The sequence below is a fragment of the Xyrauchen texanus genome, chromosome 47 (genome assembly GCF_025860055.1).
Source record: "Xyrauchen texanus isolate HMW12.3.18 chromosome 47, RBS_HiC_50CHRs, whole genome shotgun sequence".
NCBI lineage: Eukaryota > Metazoa > Chordata > Actinopteri > Cypriniformes > Catostomidae > Xyrauchen > Xyrauchen texanus.
Window position 1 is genome coordinate 3,980,411 of NC_068322.1, and position 12,827 is coordinate 3,993,237.

Here is a 12,827-nt window from a genome sequence, read left to right on the forward strand (position 1 = left end):
TACTGTAACTGTAACTTGGTAACTAACTTGCCATTATTCAAGCAAAGCAAATTAGGTTTTGTTTCAAAGACTGTGCTGTAAAACACTGTTGCAAGAGAATCTGCTACATAACATGACCAACGACGAATAGAAATCTCTATGCTACTTTTCTGTTGTGTACAAGTCCTTGTAATTTATTTCAAGCAAATTTAATCTGAGCATATGCTGTACTAAACTAAAACTCTGTGTGACAAAACTAATGAGCAGAATCATGTTTTATTCTCTTTACAGGTTTCATGAGTGACATTACATTATATGTATGTTCTACTTATGTCTTTATTTAACTGGATCTGCATCAATGGTTTGCATTTGCCTCTGCTGCTCTGACACTCAGCAAAGAGGAAACACTGAATACAGCATTACTTAACCTTATCAATGTTAAATACGTTACATCTAAACCTCTTTAGGGTTTTAACAAAGGATGAATGTCAGTAATGCTTAAATATTCAAACACTGTGAATAAACAGGCAGGAGAAATGCTGTTCCTGCATGAAGCTGTGGAAGTAAGAAAAGTCTGTACTTCCTCCGTAACACAATGCTGGAGATTAAGTGCTGTCGTCCACTTGGACAGAATCTAAAGGGTTAGAGGGGCTGTTTAGATCAGGTGTATATGGCATAATGTGGGTGATGATCTGAAAGCATTACATAGACTTAAGAAAAGAGTATCCAAGAGTAGGCTATTATAACTACTTTAAATGTGTTGTAAATCATTTTAGAATTCATAAGCCACTGCCTGAACCTTGGTCTTAGGGTGATCAATCCATCATCGTCTGTCTGTCTGTCTATCTATCTATCATCCATCCATCATTGTCTGTCTGTCTGTCTGTCTGTCTGTCTGTCTGCCTGTCTATCTATCTATCTATCATCGTCTGTCTGTCTGTCTGTCTGTCTATCTATCTATCTATCATCCATCCATCCATCCATCCATCATTGTCTGTCTGCTTGCCTGTCTGTCTGTCTGTCTGTCTGTCTGTCTTTCTATCTATCTATCATCCGTCCATCCCTCCATCCATCATTGTCTGTCTGCTTGCCTGTCTGTCTGTCTGTCTGTCTGTCTGTCTTTCTATCTATCTATCTATCTATCTATCTATCTATCTATCTATCATCCATCCCTCCATCCATCATTGTCTGTCTGTCTGCCTGTCTGTCTGTCTGTCTGTCTGTCTGTCTGCCTGTCTGTCTGTCTGTCTGTCTATCTATCTATCTATCTATCTATCTATCTATCATCCATCCATCATCGTCTGTCTGTTTGTCTGTCTGTCTGTCTGTCTGTCTGTCTGTCTGTCTGTCTATCATCCATCCATCCGTCGGTCTGTCTGTCTATCTATCAAGGGTTAAATGAGTGATTTCATAAAGAAAACGAAATCTTTAAAAAAAAAAATCAAGTTTTGAACTCTCTGGACAAAACAGTCACTCCAGATTTTGCATTAATGCTGTAAATAAATGTTTATTTTCCCAAGAAAAAAGCATAAGCTAAAACTTACATTAGTATTTTTTTTATTTCCATCCTCTAAACTAAGAAAATAATCATATTTTAGTTTCTTGAATTTTGTGATTTATTGAAATAAATACAGAGTCGTTTTTTCTACTTTATTTATATAGCCTTTTTAATACATGCAACGGTAATATTACACAAAGTATAATGTAATAAACTTACACAATACTGTAAATAAAACAATAAATTATATATAATTATATATGAATTAATTATATATATATATATATTAAATTATAATTTATTGTTTTATTTACAGCATAGTGTAAGTTTAAAACATTATACTTTGTGTAATATTACCGTAATATATATAATATATATATACATATGTGTATATATATAAATGTTACATTCACGCCGATAAAGAATGCTTAAAAACGCGTCATCGTAGATTATTACTGGGCAATCACGGCGGAAATGTTTCGCTTTTTTGTAGCCAAGGTACTTTCAGGCTTATACAAAAGTGTAAAAAAAACACACACACACACACAAAAAAAAAAACTTTACTTTCAATGTAAATATTTACTGCAGTAGCCTAAGAAACTAGCCCTGGTACTTAGACCACTGTCTGTAGATAGCCTTAATTGTAGTTGATTGCTGTGATACACTTATACTTTGACTGAAGTATTTCTGCACCACTTGAAAAGCCACTGTCCCACAATCACGTGAGAAAAAGCGAGCGCAGGAAGGCGCATCATTCAGAGTGTGAGCGCGCACAAATGACCGCGCTGTCTGTACTGTACGCTGCATTACGCAAGCGCTCCGTTTATCGGATCATAATCAGCAGTGTGGAGCTGCAGCAGCGCGCGGTGGCAAGCAGCTTACAGCGGAGAAACACAGAAGCATATAGAGGGAATAGAGCCAGTGTAACACACTCTCTCTCTCTCTCTCTCTCTCTCTCTCTCTCTCTCTCTCTCTCTCTCTCTCTCTGATCCTCTGGAGAAGTGAGCTGCAGTTCTTCCGGTGTTGGCTGGTGCGCAGCTGAAGCGCAAGAGAGTCACCAAGAACCAACAGCACTGAGACCCGGATATGACAGACTGACAGTACTTTCTTACTTATTCATAACCACAGTCGCCTATGGCTCTGAAAGAGAGACCCCTCAGTTGGGGGTTCGTGCTGTGTTCTATGACATGGACCTTAGCTTGGACATTTACACCAGATGAGGGGTCTTCAGTCAGTCCAATATTGGCTAATGAGACATGGATGAACAACACTGAGACCCCCACCACCAATTACACAGGTGTGTAAAACAATAATGGTAAATTAGCACGTTGTCTCTATGCCATGCAATCAAATCAAATGCTTAAAGAAATTATTACACAATTAAAGTTTTTTTGCTGTAACAATTTTTTGCTGTAAAGTTATGACTCTTCCAGTGTAAATATATTGCACAGTTGTGTAAAAAGTTGTGTACACAGCATTGCATGATCTGCTTTGGATTTTAATTAATATTGATATTCAAGTGCTATTGTAATCTAGTTTTCTTTTCTTTTTTTTTTTTTTTTTTTTACAATTTTCATAACTTAAAAAGGAACATATTTTTAGAGAGCCATAGAAACTCATGATGCAAGGTGCAACTCTACAGTCACACGTGCTGTTACTGCAAAAACACACAAATAAACACATGCACTTGCTCCTGAAATTCACGTGTTGGCTGAAAAAGGCAAAGTCTTCTTAAGGGTTTAGATAGAAAAAGAGCTTTCGTAATAGCTCAATACTAAGGTAATAAAAATGCTGCATGGTCAACAGAGCAAATCAGATCAGCAGTTGGCCAGAAGTGCATAAAAAACTGATGGAGTTTTTAATATGATTGGAGAACATATAAAATATGCTAGCACCGCTGAGCTCTCCAGTCATGCATACTTTGCAAATAGTGTATTGGCATGCTGCTGATCGAAAGTCAATAGTGTGGCAGATTTGTGGGGCGATGAGTCTGAAAGAGAAAGAGGGACATTATCAAACTGCAAGGTGTTTTATAGCAGAGTGACTCATACATACAGTATATTTCAGACCGTCCATGGGGATCAGCTACCTTGAGGTTTATTCTACAGGTGAAACAATCTAAGCTTTTTTGCCACGTGGCAGTGGAATAGTCCTTGGCAATTTTTCATTTCCGTTGCAAAGTTGCCAGCTTTGAAACTGAACTGGAGGGGTTTTAATCGCCACCGTGGTCATGAGAGAATTTGCCCTGCTTTCAGAGTAATGCACACCATGAACCTAAGAGGTTTTAAGTGAAACTTTTTTTGGAGAGACTTGTGGATTCCTTGTGTGTAAAGCTAGCTACAGTGAAACTTTGTAAGGGTGAACCTCACGAAACCTCTCAAGAACAAGTTTGGGTCATATATCAGGCCAAAAACCTAAAGGAAGTTGTAGTAAATTATATTTTGCATTAAGGAAATTTAGCCTGTTTTAGAGAACATTAAGCTTTTAGCATTGTGACCAGTGTTGGGTAGTTACATCAAAAAGTAATCCACTAAAATGGTTAATTACTTCTATATAATTGTATTAATATTATTGACTTGATATTATAGTTAATTCATCAAAAAACATAATGATGTTACTTTTAAGTTACTTTCAGAAACACTTTTCACAGAAAGGTTTCAAAATAATTCCAAGTAATGTCTATGTTTCCTCCTTGTACATTGTCGCATGTACGTCATACACTCTGCATACATTTCCATAATTCATATTTTTAATAAATTTTTTTAGAAGTATGTAACCCAAAGTAATGAAAGTCAGTAACTATTAACTGATTAAGAATTTAAAATGTAATGTGTTACAATACTTTTTGTACTAAAAAGTAATTTGATTATTTTTACCATCCAATTCATTACTGTAATGCAAAACATCAACAACAGCAATAATAATATTAATAATAGTATTAATAATAACATATTAATACAATTGTAAAGTATCCATATATCATGGTATTTGTTGTTTTACTGCCTTTAATGTATTTTAAAAAATTATAATTATAAAAAAAAAGTCAAAATATTTAGTGTAGTGTTTCATTAATTTTATTCATAATAACAAATTTTTAGAATAATAAATAAAAGGGAAGTAAAACATCCAGAATTATGGTAATGAGAATTTATGGGGAAAATATGTGCTTAATTGTCATGAAAATAATGTCACAATGCAATAAATCTTAATGGTCCAACAAAAGCTGTAATTTTGTTTTTGCAAAATCTAATTTTGTTTTTCTTCTTTTGATTTTTTGGGTGAAATGTGATTTCTTAAATATATTCTACATAAATAATATTATTAAAAAGCATGTGTAACCCAAGTATTATATTTAAAAGTAATTAACTAAATTAAAAATCAGTTAAATATAAGATTAACCCTTAAAGTTGTTCCATTTACTCAGTGTCACACATCTACCTAATACAAAGACACCCACGTCACTGTACTTTAATGGGATTACTTAGTTGACAGTGTTAAAGAGAGAAAGCCAAGGTGCATGGAAATAGCTCTCGAGGTCAGCAGAGTAGTGTGCAGTCATCCTGAGGGTTACAATTACATGTTAAAGATGTCTAAAAGACAGATATATACTTGCACAAAGTTCCTTGCTAAAGTTACACAATCATGTATTGACAAACTGAGAATAGGACACAAACTGTGGTTTTGCTGATCACTCATGCCAGTCATGCAACTTCAGGGCTGTTTGGTCAGGGTACATCATCCCTGCCTTCTGCTTGTGGAACTTGTGGATGATTAATTTTTAATGCGCAGCCATATGCTTTATTTAATCATGTTCTATTCTAAGAAAACCTATCTGGTGTGACCCTTGGGGAGTAAGGGAGAGGGAGTGAGAGGGGGCTGAAGGAAAAGTTTTATTTATTTATTTTGCCATGGAGTCTGCAGCATTGCCATGCCAGTTAAACCAGGCTTAATGAGACCAGTAAAAGGGATTAAATCACACAATCCAATGTACCCTGCTAGCTTAAGCAGAATGACTCTGGCACGGTCAGTATGAGTTTGATTTCACTGTATATTGTCTGTGTGGATGGACAATGATGTTATGAAGACTCATTTGGAGAAAACAGATACAAGAAGACGTTGAATTCTGTGTGGGAATGTAGAGGGAGTGGAAGAAAAAATGCTTTCATATAATACAAATTTATGAAACATGTAAAGTTGTGATTTTGACTGAAAACATCAGTGTTATAATATTGTGCTCGTAAGTGCCTTAATACTGATCAATGATAAAACACTTGATGTGAAAGATTAGATTAGGATGGTTAAATGCTTATAAATGTTATTTTACTATAGAACAAATGAAGCAAATCGAAAGCATTTGTGGCATAATGTAGATAACCTCAAAAATGTAAAAATTGCATTATTAAGCAAAAATTGATGTTACAGTGAGGCACTTACAATGGAAGTGAATGGGGCTAATCGGTAAACATTAAAATACTCACTGTTTCAAAGACGTAAACAATATGTGTGTTATTAGTGTGTTAAAAATGAAGTCACGTGATATGAAGCGCGAACCGATCATCTGTGTTCCGCAACTGTTTTCGAGTCCTTGAATAACGTATAACGTGCGAGTAAGGGCAGCTGGTGGACTTTCTGGTGCCATCCTAGGGAGTTGGTGTCCTACGCAGACTGCATAGTCTCCTTATAGTGAGCGGCGGTACTGGTTGTCAGTGACATTAGCCATTGTCCAATTTCCACCAGACTTAGCCATTGAATTAGACACGCCCCTTTCCCCCCAAACCCCTCCCTCCAATGGCATGCAACTACAAAGAGACTTGCAATCAAAGATGGAGCTGCAGAGCAGCTCGATGTCACAGATAAGATGTCAGGAAACCTGAACAGTTACACTTTTGATCAAACAAGTAATCTGGCTGCAGACAATAATTACATCTGACAGTAATAGGGGCATTTTTTTTTTATTTCCTTCTATCCTATTATCAGTATCAGTGTGTTTGCTGTAAGTGTGCACTGGTTCCTAACTATGTGTCTGTTTTGTGTCACTTTAGCAGCAGTCCTGAGCTGCGCCTCACTGCTTCCCCCTCGGCGAGGTTCTTTCTATGTAGAAAAAGGCTCTGGAATGTCTGTGGGCTCAGTGTTGGTGTTCTGGTGTCTTGAGGGACACCAGCTGGTGGGTAGTGAGAAAATTTCCTGCATCCTGCACAGAGACATCCCTCAGTGGAGCAACTACCCTCCTGACTGTGAAGGTCTACGTTCTTAGCCTTCACCATTACTTTTTTAAAGTCAACATGAAATGTGAATTGAGTCTATTCATGCCCTCTTTATTTTTCAACCCCTCCTATTAAACCACCCAGCTCTATTCTGGTATGGAACGCCCCCTTATCATGATCCAATCAATTACTGATGGATAAAATTAAGCCCAACACTAATATTTTTCTTGTTGAATATCACATTAAGAAAGGTAATGGGTTGCTAATGGTATTTCATGTTGACTTTAAAGAGCTTGAAACTATTTAGAAATAACTTATCAGTTATCAGTGCACTTCTACTAATTACTTATTGATCTGAAGTTATGAATTACAAGTGTTAGAGAATAAATTAATAGATTTGCATAAATAATGATGCTTAATCATTATTAATTATGCAAAAATATTGATGATAAGAGGTGTGGTTCTGACAATAATAGTGTAATCTGTAGCTTTGCTCATAAAAACATGTACACGTGTAGTTCTAGTCCTTATTTGAACTCTTTCTGTCTCTTGTAGCCATTCCCAAACCAGAGGACCACGGGCTGAGAGTGGCCGTTCTGGCATCGGTAGTGAGTTGCATCGTCATCCTCGCCATGTCTGTGTCCTTCATCATCTGCTGCCTGCAGGAGCGCATAAGCACAGAGAGGACAGACAGCAGGAGCAGGTATGCACAAACACATAGCCACACACACACAGGGGAGGAAGAGGCAAACGCTTAAAGGGATAGCTCAGCAAAAAATTACAATTCTGTCATCATTTATTACCCTCATCTCGTTCCAAACATGTATGACTTTCTTTTGCATGTGGAACACAAAAGTAGTTGAAAGCCTCAGTCACCATTCACTTTCATTGTAACTATTTCCTACAATGAAAGTGAATGGTGACTGAGGCTAACATTCTGCCTCTTCTTTTGTTTTCTACAAAAGAAAGAAAGCCATTCGGGGTTGGAACCACATGAGGGTGAATTTTCATTTTTGGGTGAACCATCACTTTAAAGGTCAATGACAAATGTCAGAGATGATGTAAAGGGGAAAAATCTAGATGAAAATGTATTTGCCAAGTTCTTAATTTTTTATTCATGTTGGTTTCAGAAAAACTTTTTTCTTTTCCATTTGTAACATTTCAATTGATTTAATGACTCTTTAAATGTTGGGTTTTGTAACCATCATGTAAAAATGTATAGATATATTTGTAACGATTGTGTGGAAGGAGGAGAAGGCAGACGGGAGGTGTGGATCCAAAAGCGGTCTTTATTTGAAATAACACAAACACTGGGGAAAATAAAAGGTCCACGATGGGAAAAGGAAACTAAAATGCTGGATAACATACAGGAGGAGTGCGGACAGCGACCATACACGAAGGGTAGGTAAATCCTTGAACGGGCTGAGAGCTGGGAACAAGAGCAGCAGGGAGAGAGGTTAATGCAGAACATGTAACGTCAACGATCGACAGCGGAAGGGGAAAACAGCGGGGTTTAAATGGACAGACACGGTGATAACAAAATGACGAACAGGTGCGGACAATAACACGCAGACAGGGCCGGAAACGACGGGAAGTGTAGTTTTCACAGAGACAGTGAAACACGGGCGGACAATAAGGAAGACATGACAGGGAGCGTGAACGGTAAAACAGAAAACAGGGGCGGACAACCAGTATGGAACGCCAGGCAGTTCAAATATACGTGAATTTTAACACGTAAACAACGCGTAGACAACACATGCAAACGTGCAAACAACGTGTTGTTGACGTGTTGTCTACGCGTTGTCTACGTGTTAAAATTCGCGTATATTTGAACTGCCTGGCGTTCCATAGACAACACGAAACACGGTGCAGACGAGCGAAACATGGTGCAGACGACGCGAAACATGATGCAGATGACGCGAAACATGGTGCGGGTGACACGAAACATGGTGCGGGTGACACGAAACCGTGACAATATTCCTATTTCCTACACATATACTGTACCTTTGTATAGGCTAAAATATTTAACCATTTGACAGAAGACAACCTGAACTAACTTTGCCATGCCATAAAAAAGTACAATTATTTGATATTTTTAAGAGACTCTTTCTCCATCATGAACTGGACATTAGGTGCACCAACTAGACATTTTATATCCCTCAAAAATACATTTTAATTCAGAAATTAATAAAAGAAATGTACTTCATTGAAGAGTTGTATTCAAGTAATTTCCTTAGGTCTTGCATTTGTTATGAATTTTATTAGAAGGTTGATGATTTTTCTGTTGTACGATTTTTCAGGACCAGAGACAAGCGTAAATCGTCCTGGAGAAGTGAGTGCTGGTTGGAGCGAGAGGAGGGCGACTGGGAGGCTTTTCCTCCGCCCAAAATTTACAATCTATCCCAACACCTTGACCCCCATTTGTCCCTTGACAGCCCAGTCTATATGGGAGGGTTAGCTGGTTATGATAACCGTGGCTATCAGAGGTGAGGGATTGTACAGAAAATAAAAACTCTGACCCTCATGTCGCTCCAATCCCATATGACTTCCTTTTTTATGTGGAACACGTATGGAACTATATTAATAACAAATGGCTTTGCAAATAAGCATGCTGAATTGCTCTAATTAAAAAATGCAACAGTGCTTGCATTTTTGGGGATGAAATTTAATGTTTTTTAAATATTTTTGATCCCCTTTTCTCCTGAATTTGGTATGCCCAATTCCCACTACTTAGTAGGTTCTCGTGGTGACGTGATTACTCACCTCAATCCGGGAGGTGGAGGACAAGTCTCAGTTGTCTCCACTTCTGAGACGTCAATCTGCGCATCTTATCACGTGACTCGCTGTGCATGACACCGCGGAGACTCACAGCATGTGGAGGCTCACGCTATTCTCCGCGATCCACGCACAACTTACCACACGCCCCATTGAGAGTGAGAACCCCTAATCACTAATTTCATAATTGATACAAATTCACCTTCCAATTTTGAGTTCCAAAATATTGTATTTATTATTTATTATTTGACAGAAAATATTGTATTTGGGAAATTAACTTTGAATGGTGAATATTGGTGAATATTTTTTATAGAATTTTTAATTCTAATAGTTTTCGATTAAAAAAATAATCTGGAATTGCATCACCAAAAAATTCAAACACTGTTAATGCAATGCTTTTATTTTTCAATTATTGCAATTGAGGGTGCTTTTTGGTTTCAAAGACATTTTCCATTAATATACTTACAAAAATAAAATAAAAACATTTTTGGTAAAAAGAAAGTCAATTGTGACTGAGGCTGTCATTCTGCCATCTGTGTTCCACCAAAGATAAAAAGTCATACGGGGTTGGAACAACATGAGGGTGTGTGAATGATGAGAGAATTTTTGGGTGAACTATTCCTTTAAATTTGCTCTTTTGAGTTTATTTACTTAAACTTAGATTAACATGCCATACATTTATTTGTGTGTGTTTACAATACAGGAGTCAGGAAAATCTCCTAAAGGCTCCTCTTCCTGGACTCTATCGTACGGAGAGTCAGGTGTATCCACATGTGGTCCTGCAGAGGGTTCCCACACCCACGGTTCCCACTGCACCAGCTGCACCCAGTGTGCCTGTCTACCTCCGCCTTTCCACACCTCCATCCACAGAAAGCCACATCGAACAGCTCATTCTGCCTCCATACCCCAAACCCTCTTACCACGGCCCCAGTGGCACACCACAGCATCCATGGCCATAGAAACTTGTTTTTGTGTATACAGAACTTTTACAACAGTTACCATGAAGATGGCTTATAGCCGGCTCCTGAGAAAAAGTCCAGGGATAATGGAGAAAAGATGGCATAGGTTTGGACTATTTGGACAAATCGGAATAATCACCTCCTCTTTATCTTTTTGTCTATCTTTTTTTGTCACTCAAAAAGAGTTGTGTAATATCACACTATAAGGTCAATTTTAACAATTTTTTTATGGAAATATACTGTAGGACAGTTACACAGATGTCCACATATGGAAAGACCTTGGAATTTCATCAACCTAATCTTAAAGTAATAGTTTACCCAAAAATGAAAATTCTCACATCATTTACTCACCCTCATGCCATCCCAGATGTGTTTGACTTTCTTCTTCTGCAGAAGCCAAATTAATATTTTTAAAAGAATATCTCAGCTCTGTTGGTCCTAACAATGTAAGTGAATGGAGGCCAGAACTCTGAAGGTCCAAATATCACATAAAAGCATCATAAAAGTAATCCATACGACTGCAGTGGTCAAATCAATGTCTTCTGATGCAATCTAATTGGAGATCGGATGAGAACGGACCAAAATGTAACTCCTTTTTCACTGTACATCTTGCCATTCATTGCAGTCTCTAGGTACGATCATTATTTTAAGCTTGATTACATTTCCTAGTGCTAGAAGCATGCCAAGAGAACTAGATGGTGCTTTAGAAAGTGTAATAAAGCTTGAAATCATGGTCGCCAAGGAGACTGCTGTCAAGATTTATAGTTAAAAAGTAATTGCATTTTGGTCCGTTCTCACCTAAAACCGATTGGATTGCTGCCTTTATGTGATATTTGGACCTTCAGAGTTCTGGCCACCATTAACTTGCATTGTGTGGACCTACAGAGCTGAGACACTCTTCTAAACATCTTCATTTGTGTTCGGCAGAAGAGGGAGCATCATACACATCTGGAATGGCATAAGGGTGAGTAAATGATGAGAGAATTTTCATTTTTGGATGAACTATCCCTTTAAAACATGACTTTGTTAGAAATTAAAAAAAAAAAAAAAGAATTAATCTATCATGTCTTTCTTTTCTTTTCAGAATGTCTGAAATCACATGTGAGTTTTTCATCTCACTGTTTGACAAACAAATAATGAAGTGCTACCTTTGAATATTGAACACTGTAACATTTTGCCCTGTAAAATAAATGACATATTAATGAAAGGGTGTAATTAAATTAGTAAACGGAGAGTAGGCCTTGAATTGTGAATTCATATTGTGAATCTAATCAAACAAATCATGAGAGAAGTGTATTATTGATGCTTTTGTGGTTTCACTGATAAGTTCACATCATAATCTTTCTTACATGTGAAGTTTGATTCTCAAGATTTGATTTTCTGGGTCCAGCCACAGTGACTTACTTACACTGTGGCTTTCTAATGAGCTGCAGGAGAAGGCAAGACGTCAAATGATTCAGTTCATCTTTGGCTTTCCCAGCTCTGGAGATTTCAAGGGAACAGCATTTCATCTGTCCCAGACAAAGAAAATAACAGCACTGTGATGGAAACAGAGGTTTTGTAAGTTCCTTCAGCTGCTGGATGAAAGAAGAACAACTGTAAATTTAGCAGTGACCAGGATTGGGGAGTAACGGAATACATGAAACAGAATTACATATTTAAAATACAAAATATAAGTAACTGTATTCCACTACAGTTACAAATTAAATAATTGGTAATTTAGACTACAGTTTCATAAAAAAGTATTTCGTTTACTGAAGAGATTACTTTGCATTTTCTTGTCATTTGTTTCATTTAATATTTAGTCCTTTCAGATGGAAAACATTTATACAAACATTATACAGGGGCAGTGGTGGCTCAGTGGTTGAGGCTCAGGGTTACTGACCAGAAGGTTAGGGGTTCAAGCACCACCAAGACGCCACTGTTGGGCCCTTGAGCAAGGCCCTTAACTCTACCTGCTCCAGGGGTGCTGTATCATGGCTGACCCTGCACTCTGACCCCCAGCTTAGCTGGGATATGTGAAAACTAATACATTTCACTGTGTGTATAATGTGTGACCAAAATAAAGGATTCTACATATAAATGATGTGATCCAAAGTGCATTTGAACAGCAGTGAAACACTTTCTTATGATGTGTTACATTCATACGAGCAGACAGAGAAGTAAGTTTGGAGCAGAAGAAATAGAATAAAACCTTGTGTCAGCTTTATGCTAAGCTAAAATACTATTTCTAGACATTTTACATGCACACGTTACCAGACACGATCATATTTTTAATCAAGATAATTCACGTTGATCATAATTTTATTTTTTTCTAGTAAGACCTTTGATATTAGGGTAAAAATCATATTCTTGATAATAATTAGTTTATTGTTTTCCTGTAAAAATATTTTAGAAAAATAACAAGAATCA

At 37.2% G+C, this 12,827-nt stretch overlaps 1 protein-coding gene across 2 annotated transcripts; it reads left to right on the plus strand.

Moving 5' to 3' along the window:
• Positions 1-2,329: 2,329 nt before the first annotated feature.
• LOC127639263 (uncharacterized) lies at positions 2,330-10,760 on the plus strand. 2 transcript variants are annotated; one of them, XM_052121183.1, is made up of 5 exons: positions 2,330-2,774; positions 6,520-6,717; positions 7,237-7,384; positions 8,982-9,167; positions 10,160-10,760. In XM_052121183.1, the coding sequence occupies exons 1-5, from the start codon at positions 2,612-2,614 to the stop codon at positions 10,413-10,415; spliced, it is 951 nt and encodes a 316-aa protein (XP_051977143.1). In that variant the 5' UTR covers positions 2,330-2,611; the 3' UTR covers positions 10,416-10,760. The 2 variants fall into 2 exon arrangements, with proteins under 2 accessions (XP_051977143.1, XP_051977144.1); XM_052121184.1 differs by having other exon boundaries at positions 6,523-6,717.
• Positions 10,761-12,827: the final 2,067 nt, after the last annotated feature.

Coding starts and splice junctions, on each gene's coding strand:
- LOC127639263 (XM_052121183.1), top strand. CDS start 2,612: ATGGCTCTGAAAGAGAGACCCCTCAGTTGGGGGTTCGTGCTGTGTTCT. Junction 6,718..7,236: donor CTACCCTCCTGACTGTGAAG/GTCTACGTTCTT, acceptor TGTCTCTTGTAG/CCATTCCCAAACCAGAGGAC. Junction 9,168..10,159: donor GATAACCGTGGCTATCAGAG/GTGAGGGATTGT, acceptor TTTACAATACAG/GAGTCAGGAAAATCTCCTAA.